Source organism: Camponotus floridanus, unplaced genomic scaffold, assembly GCF_003227725.1.
Source record: "Camponotus floridanus strain SB8 unplaced genomic scaffold, Cflo_v7.5 scaffold29, whole genome shotgun sequence".
Taxonomy (NCBI): domain Eukaryota; kingdom Metazoa; phylum Arthropoda; class Insecta; order Hymenoptera; family Formicidae; genus Camponotus; species Camponotus floridanus.
Genome location: NW_020229425.1, coordinates 1,018,431 through 1,044,521, shown reverse-complemented (window position 1 = coordinate 1,044,521; position 26,091 = coordinate 1,018,431). Strand labels below are relative to the sequence as shown.

The following is a 26,091-nucleotide window of genomic DNA, read 5'->3' as shown; positions in this document are numbered from 1 at the left end:
AAATTACTACTAATCTCAGTTTCCTAACAACGTTAATATTAGTACATATGACTGTTATTAACTCTTTTTTCCATTATTTATTTTCACTCTTGGATGCACGTGAAATAAAAATAAAAACTGACCGAAAGATAAGAAATATGTCGAAATATAAAATATGCTGTGTTAAACTGAATCAGTGAAAATATTGATATTAAGACAGTGACACAAGATTTCAGATATTATTGGCTATTGATCGCGAGTCCGCGTAGAATATTTAGCTCACAATTAGCAGTCCACGCGGATTGTTTAGGTTCGGAAATTCGGAAATGCCATCGATATTGTGAGACGAGTTACACGGATGACTATTCTTTTATCACACGTTCCCAATTTGAATTGTATTTAGTATTGTTAAAAAGTTGAATGAGAGAGATAAAACGAATCGAATAAAATACACTTAATCTTTAAGTATCATTAAAGAAATAATTACTCTTATAAAGATCATGATAAAACGATAATTTACAATTTTAATTCGTGTCACACACTTCTATTTTTAAATCAATACGTCAAAAATTAAATACAAATATAATCAATTAATACTCTTATAGTTCTATTCTTTATAAAACTCAAAATAATTCATTTTACAAAAATTATTATTACGCGCAATCAATTTTTTAAGAGAGATTTATCTCTGATATTAATTAATATTTTAAATATAAAACTAGCAAAAAAATGTTTTTCTTTTATTTTAAATTTTTGAAAAATATATTAAAGAGAGTATTATTAATAAAGAGAGTATGTTAATTTTTATATATGAAATATTTAAATTATATTATTTTAAAAATATTTTATAAAATATTAAAATATTATGAAAGTATTAATTAATAATATTACAAAAATATTATAGATGCTTTATTATGCTTTAAATATACTTAAAATAAAACCTGGAATATTTTATACATGCATTATATTATGTGATTTTTAGAACAAATTATGTATATCGAGAAAATGAAACAATAATAATATAATATATCTGTTTTGAAAATAATATATAAATAAATAATTTTTATAAATTACTCACATCATATCTCTCTGGCTGCTTCAGGCTCTCTCACTACTTTCTGACTGTCCGAAACTTTTTCAGGTCCTTCTCCTTTCTTCTTCATCCTTCGCTGTTTCCTCGTAACACTTATATTCACTCACGAACAAACAATTAATTATATTTAGTTATATATAGAAACGATCGCGAGATACTTTGCACGGAATTCTCGATCGCAAAATAATCATACGAGATACGTATTTTATTATATTGTTTATGAGAGAGGAACACGAAAAATATTACAATTCACTCGACATTTAAACGAAGCAAAATCACGCACCATTCGATCTTTATACTAATGACATTTCTATTTATAGATGTATAATATATGCACAATAACGCGAATCATAAGATTGAAATATTAAAGTAATTAATTGTTAATTGTAATAGCGAATTATATTTCGATAATACTAATCACGATCGCACTTTTAGGAAAAGAATTCAATAATACGAAACGTTTTGTATCACTACTTTACTGTTGGAATGTCGCCGTGTGAATGATACAAGGTCGTTATGTATTTCTAATTTTTGCCCCTTTTGCTCCAATTTTTATTTACAATAATGAAGAATCGCGTTTCAATGAATTTATTTATTTATCATCGCCATACAGTTTCATGTCATTTATTAAGTTACAGTAATTAATTGTTAATTGTAATAATCGTTAGGAAAAGAATTTAATAATATATATACGAAGCGTTCCGTATCACTACCTCACCGCTGAAATGTCGCTGTGCGAATGATACAAGATCATCGCCTATGTAAACAATAGCGCGCTACGTCATCAAGGTTGAGCGTCGTGTTACAGTTCGCTGCCGAAATATTTTACGTGTACTATGACGTACACGCATTTTACGTGTACTATGACATACACGCAGAAATGGTGTCTCGATATGTATATGTGACGGTCGACGTCATACGCACACACAGCGCGCACGTACGTGAGCCAAGAATTTATTCTTCATTAAATTTTATTTTTTATATAATTTAATTATTATTTAATTTAATAGAATGAATGCCGGCCTTTAAGGCACGCGATTAAGTCGCATATCTTAAAGAAAGAAAAGAAAGCAAAAGAGACGGCTATCGACGCTTTTAACTCGGTGTCGCGTCTTATAGTGCTTTCTCTCTCGCTCTTGTGCCGTGCGCGAACGACGCAACATCGGATACCCTCCCCACCCTCCCCACTATTCTACGGCCCGCGTACATGCGTGCTTCATTTGTGTGAGTATGACGTCATGAGCGTCACACACATACCGGGACACCAGTCCTGCGTGTATATATACATATATGAGAAATTTATATACAAGTATATTTTTTTAATTCACACAGATTAATTATTTATTAAGCGATACTTCACAAGGCTTCCGTTATGTTAATTATTCGATCGTTTTTACTGCGCGTTCTTAATCGAATTATATATTGAGATCGTCAAATAATTATACGATAAAGCATCGGACGAAATATTTTTAATTCTAAGTATTATTAGAAGAATAATTATTTCTCGTAAGGATTGCAACAAAATAATAATTATTATTATTTTGATAATTTATAATTTTGATTTGATCCTGTCACACATCCATTATTCTTAATTGTTTAATTAAATGAACGCGAAATATGTGCTTCGAAATTATACTCCAATCGTATAACCGAGTATTTCGAATAATGGAAAGAGCAATGATCAAATCAACTATTTATTAATAATAAAATTGTAACTTACGAATGTATTCCATTTATTTCGTTAATATCGTGACAACAATAAATAAACTATTAAAATAAATAATCAGTATACTGAAACAGTTTTACCAATTACTGATACAAAAACTGCTCCATTAACCAGTTGGTGAAACTGTTTCAATATTTTGGTTATTTTCTGAAAAGAACTCATATGACCAATCGTGACGTCTGACATTTTTCTCCTTGAGTTTGTTCTTTTTAGTTACACTGCTGCACTAGTGCAGTAAGTTGGAAAGAGACAAATATACTTTCTTTCACTCTAATTGCACTAGTGCAATAGTGCAGCTAAAAGGAACGGGTGGCACCCGATTGACCACGTCGCCAATTGGCCAATTCAAAATAGAACTCTCTGATTGGTTAATCGTTGCTGGTTACCCTAGGCACAGGTCGATATAATTGGCTGTAGTCAATCGCAACGTGGTCAAACGGGACGCTCCCAAAGGAACAAGTCCATTCTCAGGTTCGCCTCTGTGTAGTTTATTTACATATTTTTATCTTCATTTGAAATGTTTCAACAGTGATTTATTATAATTAAAGAATAAGAATGATGATTTTCATAAAATTGTACTACCTACATTTGTGATGTTGCAATCTATACATTTAATAAAAATTATTAATTTTAATTTAACTTAATTGTTATTTATTAGATAACAATCACGTGAGTTCTGGCTTGTTAGATATTTCAATAAAATTGAAATTTATATTCGCACATATATTGATTGGATTAGGATAATTTTTACAAGTTTGATTAAATGTTTCAGATGCTAAGATGGCACAACGATTAAGCAACAAGGCAAAACTTAAATCGCTTTTCACTGTGACAAGCAGTGCCATTGCTTTGTTCAGTGGTATTTCACTCTATCAGGGTAACGAAAGGTTCTACAGTGAAGTTGTCATACCTCTAGCTCAACTGATAGATGCGGAAACTGCCCACAATCTTGCAGTGAAATCTCTGAAATGGGGTTTTGTGTCGAAACAGAAAACAGAAGACCCCAGTTTACTTCAAACTACTGTGCTGGGTTTGCAATTTAAGAATCCAATTGGCATAGCTGCAGGATTCGATAAACAAGGAGAGGCAGTAGAAGGGTTGCACAAGATTGGCTTTAGTTTCGTAGAAATAGGTAAAATCTGTGTATAATTGTAAATAATAAAATTAATAATAAATTAAAGTTATAAGTAATAAAATAATCTGATAATAAAATATCTTATAACTATTGCAGGATCTGTGACACCTAAACCGCAATCTGGTAATCCAAAACCAAGAGTGTTTAGGCTGCCGGAAGATAATGCAATTATAAATAGATATGGATTTAATAGTGATGGTCATGACGTTGTATGGGAACACCTTAAGAAGCTGAAAGAGAATAAGAATTTTAATGGTATTCTTGGTGTGAATTTAGGGAAAAACAAAGAGACAAACGATGCAGTTCAAGATTATATCGATGGCATAAAAAGATTCATGGATGTGGCGGATTACTTTGTGATAAATGTGTCTAGTCCTAATACTCCAGATTTAAGATCCTGGCAAAACAAGAAGAACTTAGAACAATTATTGACCAGAATAAATGTAGCAAGAGAATTGCTCAATAGTAAACAGCCATTGCTTCTGAAGCTAGCGCCAGATTTATCAGATTCTGAACGACAAGATGTAGCAGATGTAATTTTAAAGAAGAAATCTAAAGTTGATGGTTTAGTTTTGTGCAATACAACAATCATGCGACCGAATTTAATTAATTCGAATAAGGAAGAAAGTGGCGGTCTTAGCGGTGCACCTCTTGCTGATATTTCTACCGCTATCATTTCCGATATGTATAAACGAACACATGGCAGCATTCCAATTATTGGTGTAGGTGGTATTTTTTCTGGTGCTGATGCTTATATCAAGATAAAAGCTGGTGCTTCCTTAATACAACTTTATACTTCATTTGTATATAATGGACCACCAATAGTAGACAAAATCAAACGGGAATTATGTGAAATACTTGAAACTAATGGTTTTTCTTCTGTGACTGATGTAGTTGGCAAGGATACCAAGAATAGATGAATATATTTTATTGTACATAATTCTAGTGCCTTTACTATACGTGAATATATTATCCCATGCAATGTACATAAAGAATATATTATGTAATAGATAAAAAATATTATATACAGTTGATTATATTATAATTGAAGAAGATTTATTATATTTGTATTAAAGCCAATTAAAGTTATATGTTGTCAACATCAATCTATTTATATTATATTGTGGTATATCTAATCATTGTTACATAAACATTATTTTTTTTATTTTTATAACATCATATATATATATATATATATATATATATTATTTTGTATTATTATATATATTATTTATAACATTATTATATATTTTTTATAATATTTTTATAACATTATTTTTTTATATACAGGTTGTTTTAAATTTTATAATTTATGATTTATTGCAATAGTTCTTTTATACTTAATTGGACTTAATATACACATACCATTATAATTATTACAATGCATATAAGTAATAATCCACCAATATGAGAGAGAGAAAAAGAGAGAAATATCTCTTAATACAAATATAAATATGTATACATATTCGCGCGCATCAGTTCCATCATTTTGAATTTTTTGGAGACATAATGTCGATTGTCGCCGTTAGATACGGCGCTGCCGAGGCGCGTCCCGAATCACGATTGCGCGTGGCCATCTCGGTTGATCTCCTTTACCGTGCAATACCGTCGCAAACGGGACAGTCAGCTGTTGTGTCAAGCGAACATTCTTAACCAACAAATTGCACGGATATTCGTCCAGTCCTGCGCGATCCAGGCATCCTACGACGTATCGCGGTGCCGCGTACATCCCGACTGTCCAGCTAACTAGATTCGATAGCGATTGCGACAAAGGTACGTGTCCTTTTTCTCGCCCCGGTCGACGCACAAATTGTCCGTCTCGAGAAAAGACTGGTCGTGAGTCACCCGATTCCTCGGCTCGTTCGCCTTCGCACCTGTGCACGAATGCAAATTATCAACGCGTTAAAGGTCAGATAAAACACAGATGAATCTGACGCGCTTTATCTCTCGCCTTTATCGAACTCTTTACTCCTGTCGCCGGGATCGGAGGGAGAGATCGTTCGTCCTTGACAGGCGACTCGCTCGCTGACGCAGAGAACGACGTAATGCGCGTCCCGCCTGGTAAACAGAATCCTCGACGCGTATTATTCTCGGAGCACGCCGCACTTGCCCTTACCTTACCTTACCCACCTGTCAAGAGCGCATTTGTTGTGTGTACGAGCAACGACGATTGTTCGATATCCGCGACAACGAGATTTTTGACGTTTCTGTGACAGTTAAACTTTCGTCGCGACGATCCATCGTCTTCGACGATGGACGATGCCACGTTTCCAATCGAATACGCGGAATGAGGAACATTTAATCGACTTATGCCATCTCAAATTTCGATACGAACCGTGTCATTTATTAATTATAGCTGTTTATGAATTTATCGGAAGAATGCAACGCGTCTTTCCGAGTCGATTGATTTTTATGACACCTGATTTAAAGAGCTCGATATAGAAATATGTATATCAGTGTATTTTTGACGAGGAGATAACAATTCCAACTTATCTATGTAAAAAGGATATTAAAAGATTATTATAACATATAAGAATGACATTACCGTTTATTTTTGGATGCACATTTTTTTTGTGTATGTGAGAGAACTCTCTTATTTTATTATATTTTATTCCATATATTTTACTCTACAATATATTTAAATTTATAATTCCATATATATATATATATATATATATATATATATATATTTATTTATTTATTTTTTAATTTATTTATTGTTATATACTTTATATTATTTATATTCTATATTAAATGAAGCTTACATAAATTATTTGTTCAAAGTATTACAGAAGCTTTAATAAATTAATAATTTAATAAATTAATAATTTAATAAATTAATAAATTAAATTATAAATTATATTTAATAAATTAAATTATAAATTATATGCATATTTTAGTGGCAATAAAATCTTATTTTTATAATGATATTTTTAATCGGACGTTGCTTGAACAAATATTTTTTTTTTTTATTATCGATCGTCAATTATGATACAATACAATTTGTATTTAGCATAAAGCAATGCATTTCTTATTACCGGAACTGATTTAAATTCGACAATAAATGAGTGACATAATATTGATGATACCTTATTGAAAGTACCTTACGCGAAGATGACACGATCTCTCTTCCTCGAATCGAGTCGTGTCTCAACTTTATGCGCATTACGTGACTTTTAAGATTTTGCAACACACGTTGATTATTCATACGTCCTATAGACGCGGAGAAATCGCCAATGATCATCGTGCGTTTTGCGACTTGCGTATGTCATTCCTCCGTCAGAGAGAAAGCAGGGAATTCGCTTTGACGAAAAACTGTTAAAGTTATAAACGTATGCGCGGCTGACGTGCGATGTCTCATGACTAAAATAAAACTCTGCCGCCGTTATTCTAAAAGTGTCAAATGTGCATTATAAAAACAGGTGAGACGAGGATATAGTAGCTATAAATCTGATAACGCGTTAAAACGGGATACCTTGAAAGCGATACTTTCAAACGTTTCATTTTTCCATAAAAAAAAACTCTCGGCTGTGCATGTATATCACATATTTTCATATTAATTACATATTTCATTAATTATCGTGTATACATATTTTATATTATTTTTATTTTATATATATTACATATTTTATATTAAATATTTTTATGTATTTTTTTCGAATATTATTATGTGTATCTCCTGAAATTCCTATCAGAGAATGTGTGATTTTAAATGAAATATTTTTTTCGTTCAATTTATATGCGCTTTATTTGAATTTATCGTATCTTTTTTTGAATTTATCGTATCTTTTTTTTTCCTCTCGAGAGTTGCTCTTATTTTTGTAACACCTTGGGACATACTTAAATATAACGCAGCATGAATATGAATTTTTCCGACATTTCTTGGTAAAAACATAATTTTATATATATATATATGCTATCGTCTCTCAAGTTTTTCAATTATCTTTATAATGAGTTACTGAATTGACAGTGGATGAGGTAGCAGCGAGAATATTAATGCGGTTACGTATGTAATTTACAAGTTTGCCGGAGTTGTTTTTATTATTTGATTGATATTCGCAATATTTTGCTCATATCATGTATTATATAACTATATCAATTCACAAATTTATAAAAAATACATAAAATGTATATAAAAAAAGCAGAATGATGTATTCTCTAATTAATATCTAATTATAATATCTTAATCTAAAGTTCTGTTTAATCAGCTGCACATTTATTGTAGAAATTTTGTATACATTTTAATTCAAATCAGTTTTTAATTGAATTATTTTCACCAATTTATGTTTTGATAATATGTAACAACAGTGAAATACAGTTAAAAAAAGTGTAATATTTTTTAAGTGTAATATTTATTATCAAATAATTTAAGTGTAACATTTATTATTAAAAATTTCTTTAATAAATCGTGATTGACAAAAATTTCAAGAGCTTTATTTATTTCTTATAATTGTACAATTTGATGTATTATTTTAAATATTACGAATGTGATCTTATAACAACGCCATGTAATTTTTCTCGATATTTTTTCAGGATGTTTAAAGAAGGCGATAATGGGCCGGGAGGTTGTAACGGGGGTCCACCTCGTCCTCGGAGGATATTTCCCCGATTTTCCCTGCGAAGATTATTGTATTCCAGCCCGCTTATCGGCCGTCGTATCGCAAGGACGCCTAGCGCAAGCAATAAGAATGCAAAAGGTACCTTTTGAATTCTATTAGGCTGCAATGATAATTGTAAAAATGAACTTAATTTTTCAAGATAGAACATATTTTTTGCGCAGCTAAAGATCAAGCAAGTGGCAGAATGTCGGACGTCGAAAAGGGAGAGGCCAGAGTAAGCAATGGCTCGAGCCATTTTCAATTTCACAACATTGATCTACAACGTGCTTCCAGCAAGGGCTCTGTACTTTCCTCTGCAGGAAAGGTATTAGCAAAATCGTATTATAATTTAATATATTTTAATCGTGTTAATATATATTGGGAAATAGAAGTATTTCAATAAATTTATCTTTGACAAATATTTATCTTTATCTTTGACAATTTATTGTTAAATCTTTTTTACATAATGTGTTATTTCAGAGTAATGAAAATGGGCTAATGGAATGCCCGTTATGCTTGGCTGAACTGCCTATAGAATTTTTTCCTATTATCCAATCTTGCCACCATCGCAGTTGTTACGACTGTTTTCAACAATATTTGAAAGTAGAAATCTCCGAGTCGAGAGTCAATATTGCTTGCCCTGAATGTTCAGAGCCGTTGCATCCAAATGGTGAGTGTGCATTGTTCTAATTATACTTGTACAAATCTCGTGTTTATTTTTATAAACTCTTGATATTCACAATTTTCTGTCTTATGTTTTTGTTTGACAGATATTCGGATGATTCTAAATGATCAAACACAATTAGAGAAGTATGAGGATTTTATGGTTCGAAGAGTCCTCGCTGTAGAACCCGACGCAAGATGGTGTCCTGCTCCAGATTGCAGTTTTGCTGTAATCGCCAGCGGTTGCGCCTCGTGCCCAAAATTACGTTGCGAGCGACCTGGTTGCGATTCATACTTTTGCTATCATTGCAAAGCGCGCTGGCATCCTAATCAAACGTGTGATGCTGCAAGAGCGCAACGTTCTCAATATTACGAGCGTAGCTCTTCTTTAAGTTTCAGTCAAAGTGATTCACAACATAGTGAGTAAAAGTTGCACATTACAAAACGTAATATCGATTTATTGAATTTTGATGTCATGTTATAATTTATGACCTGTTTAGGAGATGACATAAAACCGTGTCCTAGATGTCAGGTTCTGATTGTCAAAATGGACGATGGAAGCTGCAATCATATGACGTGCGCAGTTTGTGGCGCAGAATTTTGTTGGCTTTGCATGAAAGAAATAAGCGATCTTCATTATCTTAGGTATTGTATTTTGAATGAGCTACGAATATATAACAACCAAACAAACGTGTTTAAACATTCTTCTGTTCTGTTTGCAGTCCTTCTGGCTGCACTTTTTGGGGTAAAAAGCCGTGGTCTAGAAAGAAGAAGATTCTTTGGCAACTTGGAACTCTGGTGGGAGCGCCAATTGGAATCGGTCTTGTAGCTGGTATAGCATTTCCGGCCATGATTATAGGTTGGTTATTATATTTTAAAAAGTGAATATATACATATATAGAAATCACACCAAAAAAAAGAAAAATATGTTATTACAATATCATATATTTTATATTCAAGGTATACCAGTGTGGGTGGGACAAAAATTGTACACAAGATATGAGAAGGCTAACAAACACAAGAGAAATGCTTTTATTGCCGGAGGAGTTACTGCATCGGTAAGTTTATTAAATACTTCTTAATAATTGAAGAAAAAGAAAGAGAGAGAGAGAGAGAGAGAGAAGGAGAAAGAAAGAGAGAGTAAGTGTGTGTGTGTGTGTGTGTGTGTGTTAATATTAGTTTTAATGTTTGCCAAATATTAATTAATCATGTGTCTAGATATCATGTGATTTTCATAATATTTTAATAAGCATTGGATTCTAAATATTATAACGCTTTACTTATTCTTTGAAAAATCTTTAAAAGCTTAGTAAAAATTAATGAATAATTCCTCGCGTAAATTTTATTTTCTTTTGTTGAAAAACGAAAAACAGAAATTGTTTGTTGATTTGTCTGTATTAATTGAAGGAACTCGGTTTGTTATTCATGATAACATCAAGGTATATTTTATCCATATAGTTTATACAGAGGAAATGGATAATACAATAATTGTATATAGCGTTAACAAAACAGCGCATTTTCGCTGGAATAATTGTCGGAAGAAGTTTATCACGGGACGCGTATTCGGGCAGATGGAACATAATTGTTTTATGTTTCATGTACATCTCGAAAATACTCTATAACTGTGATGTATGTCCTATAGCATTATAATCACGAATCTAATTGATTTCATCTTAGTAATTGTATCACAACTACTTGCCTAAATCTTTAATGATTTGGCACAGCGTAGACGTTCATCAACAATTTCTGTATAAGCAGAAAACTGGGTTGAAAATTTACAATGGAAAAACCGATAGCATTGTTAATAAGAAATCAATATTTTTATGTGATAGTTTTTCTTAGAAAGTTTGCCTCCGATTTTATCTTACTTTCATTGAATTGCAAGTGAAGCTTGCATTAGTAGTCATTAAAATATCATTATAGTTTTCAAAGAGTAATAGTTGACAAAGCTTACACTAATGTATAATCGAGACATTATGGTTAAGCATTTTTGATCTTGATCAATTAGTCCCGCTCGTTTATAGTAGTCTCGTCGCAAAGAGAAAGAAACTGAGAGAGAGTAGCGCAAGTTTCTAACGTCCATTATATTCTTCCGACGTGCTTTTTTGCAACTACCTTCTTCGTCGCCCGCATTCGTGTTATTGCTGGCTTAAGCCTCCTTTGGGTTGGAAACACAAAGATTGCATCTTTAAGCTACGTATGGGCTATTGAAGTACCTATTGCTTCACGTGAAACTCTTCGCTTCGAGTCACAGCCCTGATAGAAATATTAATTCTTCGGTGCATACGCTAATGTGTGTTAACGGTGGCAGCAGTGATTATGGATCGGCTATGTTTGTCGCGACGACAGCTTCGTCCGTCAGTACGCCATCGTTATATAGATCTTCGAGGACGTCGATCAGTCGTTGCTCTGTGAGGGGATCACCGAGCGCGACGTCCACCGATCCGATACAAAGTAAAAGCGCCAGCAATTGGGACTTTCTATAATCCTTGTCAAGATCTTCTCTGGTGTAACCCAAGTCCTTGGGAATATTTAGGCCGAGACGCGAGCATGTCCAGTTCAGCTTGTCCCAGTACGTGTTTAGAAGTGATTCGGTATGTTTGCGACGTAACTCGGTGGGCACTGAACTCACCAACAACAATGCGACATCGTTCGTCGGTCGACTGTAAGTAACCATCTGCCAATCGAGAATGTAGCATTCCGCACTTCCGCAGGTGTCTCTGAAGAGTAGATTATTGCTCCAGAAGTCGGTGTGAGTTATCAACGCCAATGGGCCCTCCGGGGCGAGAAGAGCCGAAATTATGTCTTTAGTGCGGGGTCGTAGAATTAACAGAGTCTCGAGAACCGCTTCCAGACCCGGTCTGCTCTCTAGAAAGTGCGCCAACTGCGGTAAACCGCGCTCCACCAGTTGTTGATATGAATCTGTCGCTTTGGCCGTTTGGAAGAGAAACGGGTAACGCTCGGATAGAGATTCCCCGTCCACGACCTTTATCGATAGGGAATGAGCGTGTATGCGAGCGATGGCATCCAACGCGACCGTCGCTTGGTCCAACGTTAGTCCCTCCGAGAATTTGACGCTCTCGAAACGCGAAGCGCCCAGATCGTCCAAGACTAGTATCGATTCCGGCAGCACCGGGCTGTCGTCAGTTCCGCCTGCAGGACTGTAATGAGCGTGGTAACATTCCGGAACCGGTAGTATAATCGGTTCCTCCGGGCTCGGTCCCAGCTGTCTTCGATTGAACTCCTTCAAATCTGGCATCACCTGACGTACACATACAAGTGCGCGGTATCAGGAACACATCAAACGGATAAAGATCACTTTATCATCTTATCACTTACCTGTGTATAAAACTTAATCTCTCGGAGATCGAATTGACCTTCCGTTACGAAGAAGCGGCTAAACGGATCTCTAGGGAGTTGCTTTATGATAATGGACAATCTGCGCTTATCCGACGGTTTATCCGTTGGATCTGTCGTCGGGGCCAACAAATAGTTCCCTGTAACGCTGGTGATTGCGCTCAGCACGCTCTCGCTGGTCGTGCATCCGGGGCTTACGTTGAACTTCAGGACTTCGACCTGAAGAAATCGTTATCAGGTAATCAGCAGTGCTCGAATTGAACGCATCAGGTACATCTAAGACTTATCGAAATTATATCTAAACTTTGCATCATTACGTATATCGTATATCTATCATGACTAACCGCTCTGCCGTCGTGATACTTCGACAATATGCTCTCGAGCCACTCCTTCTGGACTTCCCAGTCCGAGACAATTTGCTCCTCCCCGCACGAAGTATCGGTCTCGTCATCCAGGTCCGACATAGTTCCCTCGTTGTCCCTTAGTAGGTTTCCCTTCCTATTTCTCTTTTGCAATCTCCTCTGCAGTCAGGTCGGGCGTTTTTTTTTTTTTTCTTTTTTTTTTCACTCAGCCAACTGGTCTGGCCTCTCAGCCAGTATTAACAGTAAGGCATGTATGCTGCCGAATGACGATACCCCACCGATGTGCAGCGGACTATATTATACCCACATCTACTCAATTACCATACGTACACATACATGTACACGGTATGTCTGCCACACCGTGAAATCAGCGTCGCTGAATGAAACCCTCCTCGTTACGTGTCGCTGCCTCTTCCCGGTTACGTCCGTCGTCGCCGATCCTGCGCCGATTCGCGACGGACTGGCGTAGTTCGACGACCCGACATGGGAGAGGAGCGCGGCTACCTCGACACGCCCTCCGGAGCCGCCGACCGACCGCTTCTTCCACGACCTAGGCGCCCTGAGCGCGCGTTACCCTTGATTGACGCGGCGCCGACGTGGACCCCGAGGTACTGGCCGATGTGGGCGACGCATGTTCCATTGTCGCTCACCTCAGGGCTCGTCGCCGCAAGAGTGGGACGAGGAAGAGGTAACGACATGCGCGCACATGCCTACTCCCGATCAATATCCTCTTCCTTCTGCCCCTCCCTGGTGACTCTCCTCTCCACCACCTCTTCCCCCACGTTCTCTATGTCGCTCCGTTCCGGAATCTGTCAGGAAATCTGAAAATCGGCGCGCCTTTGCCTGCATTCGCGCCATCATCGGCTACGTCGATGACTGGCAACCATTGCCTTTGTTCTATTTCTATCCAATTATGAGAGACACGACAAGGGAAAAATGCATGGAAATGCATACAATGACGATTTAGTTTCCTGCTCTGCAGTTTCCTCCTCAGATAAATGAAACTCTAAAATTATAAACCGATGAACTAAGATACCTCGAAGTTGAGATTTGATTTAGATATTATTATCTTTATATAATGATAAGATTATAATTATCGTCCCGTAGATGAAAGAGACCGGATGTTAGGTCATAAGTGATCTGTTTAAATTGATTACATATTTTTCGGTTGATGATAAGCAACATTAAATGTTGGACTTTTATCATCGAATTTCCTTACGTCGTTAAATTATATCGGTGGCCTTCGATGTATCTGCTTCTATTTATATTACTTAACAGGCTCTATTATTTACAAGAGAGAAGGAAGCCTTAAAGACACGCTAACTATATTATCCCTATAAAGACACACTACACTTTGATCATAATTTTTTCTTGTCCTGACAAGCGATGCGTTAAGAGAGATAAAAATTTCTCAACAAGAAGAGACACATTTATAATTGATTTTAACTCCTTTGTTTTAACTCTCCGCAGGTTTTAGTGTCACCAGTATTGGCAGGATTGGCTGTGGGTATCGGTGTACCCATTTTATTGTTCTATGTCTACGGTGTGGTTCCGGTGTCGCTCTGTCGAAGCGGAGGTTGTGGAGTTTCCACAAGTGGTACCGGAGTACGTTTCGATTTTGACGACGAAAACGAGCTCATGGGGGCTTTAGGCGTGCGCAATGGCGGAGGTAAACATTTATCCACACGTGTCATCCGATTAAATCCTTTTTAATTACAATACCTTTTTAATTACAATACTGTTTGTATCTCGTGTCGAAAGTTGAATGATTGGATTTACAAATTGCTGTAATGTTGCAGATGCAGCATCGATAGACGTCGCGAGTCACCGCGGTGGTAATCCTTCGATAGGGGAGGCTTCGCTTTCGTTGGGTAGTGGTAGTCAATTGGAGAAATTGGGTCGGGAAAATGATCGTGAAAGTGCCAGCAACGTGGCCCTGGCTGGCACTAGTCTTGCGGGAAGTATAGCTTCCAGCGTACTTCCTGGAGGTCAAAGGTATATTATTCTCGTGCGATTTTGATAGCGCTCCCTCTTCTCTCTGTAATATATTATACATAGCATATCTTTATTACATATACAGGTTGGAAGTCCAGGCTGACGTTACGTCTACGCAACGCTTCAGTTCATGCAGCGAGACCGCTTCCGCAGCTACTAGTTTATCAGAAAAATCCGTAAATGCTTCCATCGCTTTAGATGATGGCGCAGCTTCCACAAGAGCTTTGGCTGGTTCAGTTCTTAATTTTAAGGTTTACTTCGTATACTTATATCATATATTAAATTCGATTAAAAGAAATTAACGTAATTTCTAACTAGTATTATTATCGTCTTTTATATGCATGTATAGATCGATGGCAGCTCGATTAGCGGTGGCAGAAGCACAGAAGGAGAACAGGCGGCTAGCTCTACTAATGGCGGTCACATGGACTCTGCTGGACAAGCCACTTCTTTAAGTTCGTTAGAAGAAATGGCACCTGGCTTAGCAAAACGCACTCGTCGTAAGCTCACATTTGATCGTCAATGCAGTGATTCGAGTAACTGGACTACGTGCGGGGAGGACGGCGGTTCGGAACGAGTCCGTTTCGATGATCACGTCAGTGTGATCGAAGCGGATCAAGAGAGGGTGGTAGGTAGCAAATTGGAAGGCTGCGGAATAAATAATCGCTCAACAGGAGGCCGTAAGCGAAACAAAGATTCAGAACCAGAAATGGACTCACAAAAGATATCCAAGTACGAATCACGAGACTAACAACAAATACCAAAACTCGTGAAATTACTGCGTTTGTTAATGAACGTGTTTGTAGGAATTTGAACGGTGAATTGAGCGTCGAGAGTCCTGTAGAAGACATTTCGCGGGAACGCGTCAACGTGGCCACTTTAAGGAACGTATTTTTTCACACTTCAGCGGTATCTACGGATCGCGAGAAACGATTGTCTGTTATAGAGGAGCCAATACCAACCGTGTCGCAGATCTCTAGTAATCGAATGTTCACGCCTTGTGATGAAAGACAAAGCCTTACTAGTACAGACGAAAGCTTGCATTGCTAAAAAAATTAAGACTGAACTTGTGGGTGTCAAGATATACACGTGTTTCGATAAAACGTCACGACGTATGTAGATGCGTATATACATTGTTGAGTGTGTATATATGTATTAAATTACATAATACTATATAATGCGCTGATTGTACATAAAAACATACGCAATATGCATATACTTTGAATATTACAAGGGAAGAAATAAAAGTACGGTAAAATAATTTTAGTAACTGTGCATTTGCGCTGTGATTATACATATACCGGAAACTTACTGAGCGTATTATATATATATATATATATATATATATATATATATATGTATATATATATATATATATATATATAAATAAATATGTATACGTACTGACCTCCAATTCGTTATAAACAATGGAAGAAAAGGTCGATTATACAAAAAATTTTGTTCTCGTAAATATTTTGTTGACAATTATTTTATAAACACAATTTAAATTCTCCGGACTATTAAAAGTTAGATAGCAGATGATAATGCGTAAGTTTCATCGAAAATTAACTTTTCTGAAATTAAATGATAGTACAAGGCATAAATTTTACTAAGTGCAATACTAAATTGCTTAAATTAATCTCGATGCTTAAATTAATCTCGAATCTAAGATTCATTTTTAAAATCCCTTGTAACCCACTAAAGAAGCAGACTAGACTAAAAAAATGTCAAGGAATCGCTGAATCGGAAATTCGGATATCAACAAAATTTGTGCTCTACATACAATTTTTCATTTAGTTCAGAAAAGTAATTTTCCTTGAAACTTTCATCATCCACATCTGATTCTTAAGAAACCGAGGATCTTAAATCCTGTTTTTAACTTGAGAATCTTATCATTCTTTTACTTGATATTTTATATATGAATATTACTATTATACAATAGATGAAATGATTCTATTATTTATATCTAGATTATTTCCAAATATTATCAAAATCTGATTTGTAACGGGTGGGCGGTCAATATAAGCTAAGAAAAGAATATACAAAGATGAAAGTTAATGTCGCGAATTATCGCTGCATTTTATAAATCGAATACTGCTCATTATGTCTTTAAGTATTACGCGTTCTTGTTTAATCTATCGGCCAATATATATATATAAGAATATTTGAATATGCATATTTCACAGAAAACCTATCTGTCCTTGCTGTATAAAAATATATGTACTATGACAAATAGCCTTATTTCTATCAAACATCCTATCACATAAATGTCAATTTTATATATTTTATTCTTATAAATTAAAAATAATCAAATCAAAAAGCTTCACAAAATCAAAAGCTTCACAAAAGAAATTCTGAATACACTAGAAACTCAGATTTTAAATTGACACAAATTGCTGTATTTTCTTAACACATGCAAATTTTATTAGTTACATTTAAACAAAATTTATATTATAAATATATTTGAAATCAGTAATGCATTTATATATATGTATATAAATACAATATAATTGTAATATGTAATATTATATTAATTGCACACATTGATTTCAAAAAATTGCATAATTAAATCCTTGTTTCTCCAAAAGCTATAATTAAAAATATTTTTACAAAATTATATATGTAATATCTGTACGAATGTATCGTGATTTAATAATATTAAATCATGCAGAAAGAGATAACTGTTTTCAAATATAATTTTATTTGTTTCTTCCTTTCTTAGCAAATATATATTGCAAATATATAATTTTTCTCTCTATATATATATTCTAGTATAATTTGTTAAATATTTTTATTAGAAATAATCTTGTGTGTTTTTTTCATAAAAATGGTTAAAGTATATGCAACAAAATTTATAATATTAAATATATATATTAAAAAATAATTTAGTTTTAATTACAATATTATTTAAGATACTTAAACACTTTATGAATGATGTTTAAATATGATTCTCAAATATCTATTATGTTTATTGCATATAAAACAAATATTAATTAGAATTATTATCTAATATATTTAGAATAATACTCGCATTTATTATATAATCTATAATTATATAAGAGATTATATAATTTTATTTGCCTGTATTTGCTTATTATTAATATTGTACAATACAAAAATATTTTTTAAACACGCCTTATTATTATTTTACATATTACATATTGTAACATACATTGTATATATTTCTTTAAAAGTCACAATAAACTACAAAAGATTAAAAATGAAAACAAAACAAAATTTCTCTCTTATAGAATTATGAAAAATTCAAAAAATATCTAACTTTAACTTAAAATATAATGCATATTTTTGAGATTTATTTCATTTCAATTTTATATTATTATATATACTTATAAATGACATATATAACTAGCTCAAGTAATCCAGAGTAACACAGAAGTTATTCAATGTTCTCATTTTATCTTAAAACTGTCAATTTTCAATTTCACTTCTTTCATAAACTATGCGAATGCTTAACCTGTATCATTATTGCTACATATTAGATAATATTTGATACTTAATCAGTCTGTTATTAAAAAATACTCAGCTCCTTTTGTATATATATGTATATAAAGAATTTATTTTTTATTATTTATAATGATCGACTTAAAAATAGAGGAGATTTTTTAAATAATTCATCTACTTTTATTTTAAATAATTCACTTTGTATAGGTTCATTTAATTGGCATAGTGGATTTTTTACTACATATTCCAAATATACCTAAAATGAAAAATATACAGATAATATATAGATATATATAGATAAATTTGTATTTCCACTAGAAACAGGTATAAAATCTTACTTCTCTGTACAATTGTTGCAATAATTCTCTGGCATTCTGACTCGCGTTATCGGTATTCAAGACAAACTTAAGTCCTGATGGTGTTTCAAAATAATGAAGTGTATATTTGCTTGTCTTGTAATACAAAAATCCTTCCTTAGGATCCAACGGTGAGATTTTACTTACAAACGATTTTATAGAAAATAACATTCCATACATCAATTTTGCTTCCTAAATTTTATAAATATATCTGTGATAAAATTGTTAAGGATTGTTCATAATTGTTATAGGATTACCATATTTATTAAATTTTGCAACATTTAGCATTGACAAATTGATACTTAAGTACTTAACAATTTAACAAATTAACAAATTAATATTTATTTAATTACTTAACAATTTAACAAATTAATACTTGAAACATAAATGCAATATTATCTTTTACATTCATGTATGTATATCTCTCTCTATCATTGTATAATGTTTGCGTGTTTCAAAATTTAAGATTTCTGATATATAATAATAACGAATATGAGTTACTTATATGTTATAACAATTATAATTTATCATCATTAAATGTCTGTAATGCATCAAAAATAAGACTTTAACCGAGAGAATAATGATTATATTCTCGATTACATTACCTCCTCCTTTGTTATCCCCGATTTATTTAACCTATTCCACTCAGCATAATACAATAATATTCCAGTTTTCGAAAAAATATACAAGTTATGAATCGTCATGGTTATTCTCTTTTTATGCCAGAATCCATCAATAACCGTTGTTTTGACGTTTCGACAAAAATGTCTTCTCCGATTTTAGCGCAGTCAGAGCGCTATCAGAGAGAAGACTGAGACGTGGACATGAACTACGAAGCCAGTGTCCACGAATGTTCTCAGAGAGTAACATAGTGTGCACAATTTCTGGTTTTGTTCCATGCTATGTGCACGAAATGTCGGTAGCACTAGTGTTGTATAGCAAGACGCTTATGTATGTACAGAGTGTTTCTTAATAAGTACGAAAAATTTTAGAAAATGATTATCGAAAATTAAGGAGGCCTTTTTAATAAACATATACTTCTACATCTCTCCCTGTGGAGTTACACTCCTCTAAAAATGATAGTAAAAAGGTTTTCCTTTGATAATCAAAATATATTTGGATTATGAAAGAATAAAACAATAAAACAATTGAATTATATACGCAAATAATTAGCATAAAGGCTCTGATAAATTGTTTAATAAATAATCAATTTAATCAATAAATTAAAACACTTCTATAATTTAATATTCCGCGTTAGTGTATATTTTATAATATAAATAAATAAAATATTTTGGCAACAAATTATCAATAACATTACGTTCGATTTTGGCGACGTAAACAGTAGCATGCTATTGTTTGTATGTATGATTTTGCTCGGTGACACTCGAGCAGTAAAGTAATGCGAAATGCTTCGTATGTTAATTAATTATTTAATAAATAATCGATTAACTAATTTATAAATTAAAAAACTTCTGCAATTTAATATTTTCATGTATAACAATATATGTTATAGTACGTAAAATATTTCGGCAACGAATTATTAATAACATGGTGTTCGACTTTGGTAATATAAAATATAAACAGTAGCGCTGTTATGGCTTTATCATCATTCGCACGATGACACTTGAGTAATAAAGTAGTGATGCAAAACGTTTCGTAAATTGTAATTATTTTATTAAACACGATTACCATTAGTATCGAAACATAATTTTCTATAAATATTAATAATTAAAAATTAATTAACTTTTGATGAACGACATGAAACTGTATCGCAACGATAAATCTTTAGTGAATCGCAATCATTCATTACTGCGAATAAAAATTAAAGAGGAATCATCTAAAAGCGGGACACCTTTCAATCTTCTTTCTGTATATATTGTATTTTAAATTCATAATTATAAATAATGAAGAATATAAAAGATAAAAGAAAATATATTCTTTATGAAGCAAAATATGTTAAAAATAATTGATTTTGTAAAATTAATTATCATGCGCAAGTTGTTTCTTAAATTGTTATTTAAATAGTGTAAAAATTATATAATTAACAAAAATTTCTTTTTGGAGATAAAATTTTGAAAGATATAAGTAAAAAAAATCTAATTTTTATACATAATATGTTTCTAAATAATTATATTATTAAGAAATATTTTAAATATTAAAATATTTAAAAAAGTATATATATATATATATATATATATATATATAAAAATTAAATAATACAAAAATATTTTGTTATAGACATTTTAAGTATTTAAAATTAAAATTTGAAATGTTGAAGTGGAGGGACACTCTGCACGAAACTCTCAGTCGTGACATAATCATACGAAATACACACTTTATTATATCGTACTATATCGTAACACGACATTTACACGAAATCAGAATCGTGCTTTACTTGCTAAGATCAAAAGATTTAAAAAATGAATGAAGTTGTGATATAGCAATTATTTAATTAAAAATTAATTTATGTTCATATTTTAGAAAAATTTAAAATATATATATGATTCTTAAGTATCGTTAAATAAATAATTATTATTCATAAGAGTCTATAATGAGTCTATAATGAGTCTATAATGAAAGTTTATATTTTTTTGTTTCAATTTTTACTTTCAATAATGAATGATTACGCTTCCATAAAGATTTATCGTTGCGATACAATTTTATGTTGTTTATCGAAAATTAATCAATTATTAATTATACATTGAAAATGTGACGATACATCAATTAAGTGACCATAATTTTACTACTTTCACGATGGTAATTTTTTAAATTAAATTTACCGCCATGCAGAAATCGCGATTTAACATTTCATGATGAAACGTGACAGTTAAATAAATCGACGATACTCGGAATATTCGATTGATACGCGTAATTACTGTAATAATCTATAACACACACGAAGCCTATAACACACACGCAGGCGATTATTATTATCACACTTTACGCGAAGATATTTCGACAAACATTTGAGATTTATAATATGAAATGTTTGCGAATATAGAATTCATTGTCCGATTTATTTTTCAATACACGATTTTATACGAATGCCGCGATTAAGAATAAGATACACATCTCGCGGATAATTAGCTAAATAGGATAACAAATGGATTTTATACGCCTTAAAATATCATTATAAAAAATTGCGTTATTATTACGTTTTATAGAAAATGACAGATTTATCAAGTTTCGCCGGTGGGGATAACATGTTGGTTGATATTTGACAAAAATCAGAAGAACAATCTTAAAGATGGAGAATGATCAACGCCTTTTTTTTACATCAGATCCCACCGACCGGAAGAGTTAAATGACCTGTTGAATATTAAAAATCTAGCTGAAGAAGGAATAAAACCTAGATTTTTCGGACTGTTCTCTAATAATTTTCCGATATTAATAAATTGAATTACTTCGGTAATAAATTAATAAGAGTTACCCTTCTCCCCATCGTCAATTATCTTAAATTATTCAATAATTATTATTATATATGAAGAAAGACTGCTATATCATTAATAATACAGAATTCTTTGAAATATATAAAATAATATAAGTTAAAACCGGTTTAGAAGATCGAACGTTGCGTAGGGTACATTGGCGTAAGCAACTTTTTTTCTATACTAAAGAAACTTAGTTATATTTTTTGATTACGAAAAAATGGATATTGTTTTAGTCAATTGCTTTGGATATTATTTTAGTCAATTATTTTCAATATTCAATAGAATATTCAATATAAAATATCTCTGAAAAATAAATTGTCAAAAAATAATACAACAATTATTAATTTTATAGCATTTCTACTTGAGTATTATATGTAAAAAAATCTTCCCGTATGCTTATTTGTAAATAAATAAAAATATAATGTCTTATGTAAGATTTTTTGTACATATATATATATATATATAGAAATCGTTATTTCACATTTTTTTAAATAGTTTTCTTGATAAAAAACCTACAAAAATTTGACTTAAAGATAAAAAAGAGACAATAGTAATTTACAATCATTATTATGTCTGTTCTTGAGATCACTATAAGAAATTCTAGAGGACCAGATGCAAAAAATAGTTATTTTTACATCTTATTCAGAGATGAGTGATTGATCAAATAGGCAATGTGAGCATAGGCGAGATCCTGTTATAAGATATGCCTGCAGAAAGGATCATCATGTAAATTAGCAGAAATTACGAAGTGAATTTGTGTGTGCGACGCGGCGCAAAAAAAAATAATAGCATGAAAAATAAGATGATATCTGAACGATACGTTCCATGAAATCTTCTGCGATTTATTTGGCTAAATTTATGCATTACTAATGCTTCCTGGTACCACATAAATTATCCTTTTATTCAGACAGATATTTTTCTTTGAATCTGCTGATTTGAAGTTTATCTTTTCTTAGCAAGACTAGGAAATTATTTATTGCATTTATTTTTAAATTTTTTATACCAGATATCTTTGTAACTAGAACTTAAATTAAAATTCTCTGTTAAAGTAAAGTTGAAATTAACTGAAAGTAGTTTCGTTATGTTATCTCATTCCTTGGAATTTAATTTCAAACAAAATTCTTTTTATTCAATCATTTATTTTATTAATCTATAGTTTATTAATTTTCGTTAAAAAAATTGAAATCTCTAAATTGATCAAAAAATCAGGATTAAACGATTCACGGCTTATGCCCGATTTCATCAACCGCTTTTAACTTTAATCTTAGTTTAACTCACTTTTTGTCTCTTTCTAAAGGAAGAGTTAGAAGGAGATAAAAAGTGAGTTAAACTAAGATTAAAATTAAACGCAGTTGATGGAATCAGGCATTAATAGTAACGATGCGTAATCCACGCCGATAATTGTTGGAAACGGAAAGATTATATATAACAAGAAATATATAACCATAAGTGTATCCAAAAAAATTGTGCAATTTAGACAGAACCTCTATAAATTTTTTATATTGTGCATTAGCAATATACAGGTCTTAATACAAATCATGACTCATCATAATTAACTTCAATCAATTGATACATGCTAACTTTATGAACATTCCGTTTCTCTGCACATTTAATTCTTTTAACAAACTTGTATATCGTTAAAAATAAATTAAATTTTAGTTAGCAAACAGATATCTATATATCTAGTAATTATCTATATATCATTTGCTAACATTTATAACATATATATTTATTAATAATTAATAATAAATAAACAGTAGATAATAATTTTTATTTTTGCTAGAAATAAGTTGAAAAATTCATTAAACATATCTATGTCTATCCCTGATTTACGCCGATAATTTTCTTCGAAATATACATGTCTCTATAGTACATATGTAGTCTATAGTATATATATCTATAGTATTCAAAAAGATTAAGAGTATAGTCAGTTTTAGACTAGCCTATGTATTTCTGGAATAAAAAGAATATCAAACTAAATAATTTTGGGAAGTTTCTTATAATGATTCGTTATGAATCTAGACATATATTAAATATAAGGTTTATTCGAAATAAGAAAGAAATTATAAACTTTGATAAATTGTAATCATTACTAAATCGAAATGTTAAAAATAAATTAAATTATTTCGCATAATCTTGATTTTATCTGATTTTATCTTATGTAACAAGAATTTCTAAAATCTAATTTTTTGTAGCTTACTCGATCGACTGAATTTCTAATTAATATATTCTGTCGATATAAGAATATAGTCAAAAGTTTTCAAAAAATACAGATTAATATTTCAATACTCTAGAATACGAATGATTTAATTATAAACTGTTCATTATTATGCAAAAATGTAACGAAAAGCGCGCGAAATACATATATATATATATATATATATATATATATATATAATTGTATTTCGCGCGCTTTTCGTTACATTTATATATATATATATATATATATATATATATATATATATAGAATTAAAAATATATCTAGATTCAGCCAATTCTATCGAGAATGGATCTTGTAAAATGTTACTTAAATTATATAAGTGCTTACTATAAATTTTATTGATTATTGAGATTATTGAGACAGAATTTGATATTTGTTTAATGTTGATAGAAATATAGTAAAATTTAAAAACAAAATATAATCATAAATTAATGGTAGAAATCAAATAAACCTTGGCATACTTTCAATATTTTGAGAGAAATTGGAATCTGTATTTAATTCGAGAGTTCTCTTATTCGGTTTTTACTGCTAATGTCAACAGAATGTAAGCTTAATGCGAATTGATAATACAGCCTGTACTTCTGCTCAAATCTGTTGACAAACTGTAGCTAATATTTTTCTCGTTAGGACAGCAAAATATTAAATGTTGACTACGTAGTCTTTATGATGCGAAAGATACCTATCTCAATTATCAGGCTCTATCACATGAAACGAAATTATATAAAATTAACTAGGATGATGTATAATTACACCTATTATAAACGATTCGCAGAATAAGCATATTTTGGTCCACGTAATCATAATATTCTAAGAATACATAATAATTCTAAGAATATCTGTTTATATTATATACATAGTGATTTCCGCAATAGATAGTATTATCATTAGTGAAATATTTATTCCGAATAATTACAATACAAAATATGATACTTATTTATTATCAAGAAAGAAATATTACGTATATATACATTTAATTTACAGGAAAGAAATTTTGCTTAATAATTTATCTCTGAAAGATTACATATGTAATTCTACATCTAAGAAAACTAATCATCATAACAGTGCACATAATTGAAATAATAAGACAAAATTAGTGCTCAAGCACCTGACATTTTGTCATGGATGTCATTAAATGATGTTAGATTTGGATTCTTCATTACCGCTACATCACGTCATCGTTACGTGACTATAATAATTAATGGTCATTGCATTGAACATTTTTCACTTTAGTGACTTTTTAACGACTTGCTCGTCTATGCTTCTTCTAATTAAAATTTATGTAATTCTGTTCGTTTTTATTATTCCTCGTTATGTAAAGCTTAGAAAATACAATGTATCTAGAAAAAATATTAATATCATATATGATAACGGTCAATACAATGGAAAACAGAAACGGAATATTAAAAATGTTGAATTTTTGTTTCAATTGTGCGTGGCTTAATAAAAAATAACTTAATGTTTTATCCCAAAAAAGAAACTAATTATTTCTCACGTAGATATTTTCATATTTTATATATATATATGAAAGAGAGAGAAAGAGAGAGATTCCGGTCTCTTAATTTAAATTAAATTTTTTTTATATTATGTTACAATTTTGAATAACTTGATAAATTAAAATCATAAGAAAAGTTATTTTAATGTGTACTTTATATATATCATGCTATGACATATAGAAAAATTTTATTCTATTCAAAATTAAATACAATGCTATAA

At 31.6% G+C, this 26,091-nt stretch overlaps 4 protein-coding genes across 5 annotated transcripts; 2 read left to right on the top strand and 2 right to left on the bottom strand.

Moving 5' to 3' along the window:
- Window positions 1-3,237: 3,237 nt before the first annotated feature.
- On the top strand, window positions 3,238-4,946 carry LOC105251043 (dihydroorotate dehydrogenase (quinone), mitochondrial). 2 transcript variants are annotated; one of them, XM_011257546.3, is made up of 3 exons: window positions 3,238-3,269; window positions 3,571-3,930; window positions 4,030-4,946. In XM_011257546.3, the coding sequence occupies exons 2-3, from the start codon at window positions 3,579-3,581 to the stop codon at window positions 4,851-4,853; spliced, it is 1,176 nt and encodes a 391-aa protein (XP_011255848.2). In that variant the 5' UTR covers window positions 3,238-3,269; window positions 3,571-3,578; the 3' UTR covers window positions 4,854-4,946. The 2 variants fall into 2 exon arrangements, with proteins under 2 accessions (XP_011255848.2, XP_011255849.2); XM_011257547.3 differs by lacking the exon at window positions 3,238-3,269 and adding an exon at window positions 3,349-3,467.
- Window positions 4,947-5,523: 577 nt separating this feature from the next.
- Window positions 5,524-16,220, top strand: LOC105251042 (E3 ubiquitin-protein ligase RNF19A). The gene is made up of 13 exons (XM_011257545.2): window positions 5,524-5,706; window positions 8,467-8,630; window positions 8,714-8,856; window positions 9,012-9,201; window positions 9,302-9,613; window positions 9,695-9,839; window positions 9,917-10,053; window positions 10,155-10,252; window positions 14,384-14,582; window positions 14,713-14,908; window positions 14,994-15,159; window positions 15,258-15,640; window positions 15,715-16,220. Exons 2-13 carry the CDS (start codon window positions 8,468-8,470, stop codon window positions 15,956-15,958), a joined length of 2,376 nt encoding a protein of 791 aa, XP_011255847.1. The 5' UTR covers window positions 5,524-5,706; window position 8,467; the 3' UTR covers window positions 15,959-16,220.
- On the bottom strand, window positions 10,614-13,618 carry LOC105251041. Its single transcript, XM_011257544.3, has 3 exons — window positions 12,896-13,618; window positions 12,534-12,770; window positions 10,614-12,456 (listed from the first exon to the last, which is right to left on the bottom strand). Exons 1-3 carry the CDS (start codon window positions 13,013-13,015, stop codon window positions 11,512-11,514), a joined length of 1,302 nt encoding a protein of 433 aa, XP_011255846.1. The 5' UTR covers window positions 13,016-13,618; the 3' UTR covers window positions 10,614-11,511.
- Window positions 16,221-18,432: 2,212 nt separating the features above from the next.
- Window positions 18,433-19,527, bottom strand: LOC105251040 (trafficking protein particle complex subunit 1). The gene is made up of 3 exons (XM_011257543.3): window positions 19,332-19,527; window positions 18,709-18,918; window positions 18,433-18,626 (listed from the first exon to the last, which is right to left on the bottom strand). The coding sequence occupies exons 1-3, from the start codon at window positions 19,428-19,430 to the stop codon at window positions 18,498-18,500; spliced, it is 438 nt and encodes a 145-aa protein (XP_011255845.1). The 5' UTR covers window positions 19,431-19,527; the 3' UTR covers window positions 18,433-18,497.
- Window positions 19,528-26,091: the final 6,564 nt, after the last annotated feature.

Coding starts and splice junctions, on each gene's coding strand:
- LOC105251040 (XM_011257543.3), bottom strand. CDS start 19,430: ATGACGATTCATAACTTGTATATTTTTTCGAAAACTGGAATATTATTG. Junction 18,919..19,331: donor CGGGGATAACAAAGGAGGAG/GTAATGTAATCG, acceptor TATAAAATTTAG/GAAGCAAAATTGATGTATGG. Junction 18,627..18,708: donor TGCAACAATTGTACAGAGAA/GTAAGATTTTAT, acceptor TTTTCATTTTAG/GTATATTTGGAATATGTAGT.
- LOC105251041 (XM_011257544.3), bottom strand. CDS start 13,015: ATGTCGGACCTGGATGACGAGACCGATACTTCGTGCGGGGAGGAGCAA. Junction 12,771..12,895: donor AGTATCACGACGGCAGAGCG/GTTAGTCATGAT, acceptor CGATTTCTTCAG/GTCGAAGTCCTGAAGTTCAA. Junction 12,457..12,533: donor AGATTAAGTTTTATACACAG/GTAAGTGATAAG, acceptor TGTGTACGTCAG/GTGATGCCAGATTTGAAGGA.
- LOC105251042 (XM_011257545.2), top strand. CDS start 8,468: ATGTTTAAAGAAGGCGATAATGGGCCGGGAGGTTGTAACGGGGGTCCA. Junction 9,202..9,301: donor AGAGCCGTTGCATCCAAATG/GTGAGTGTGCAT, acceptor TTTGTTTGACAG/ATATTCGGATGATTCTAAAT. Junction 9,840..9,916: donor AGCGATCTTCATTATCTTAG/GTATTGTATTTT, acceptor TTCTGTTTGCAG/TCCTTCTGGCTGCACTTTTT.
- LOC105251043 (XM_011257546.3), top strand. CDS start 3,579: ATGGCACAACGATTAAGCAACAAGGCAAAACTTAAATCGCTTTTCACT. Junction 3,931..4,029: donor CTTTAGTTTCGTAGAAATAG/GTAAAATCTGTG, acceptor TAACTATTGCAG/GATCTGTGACACCTAAACCG.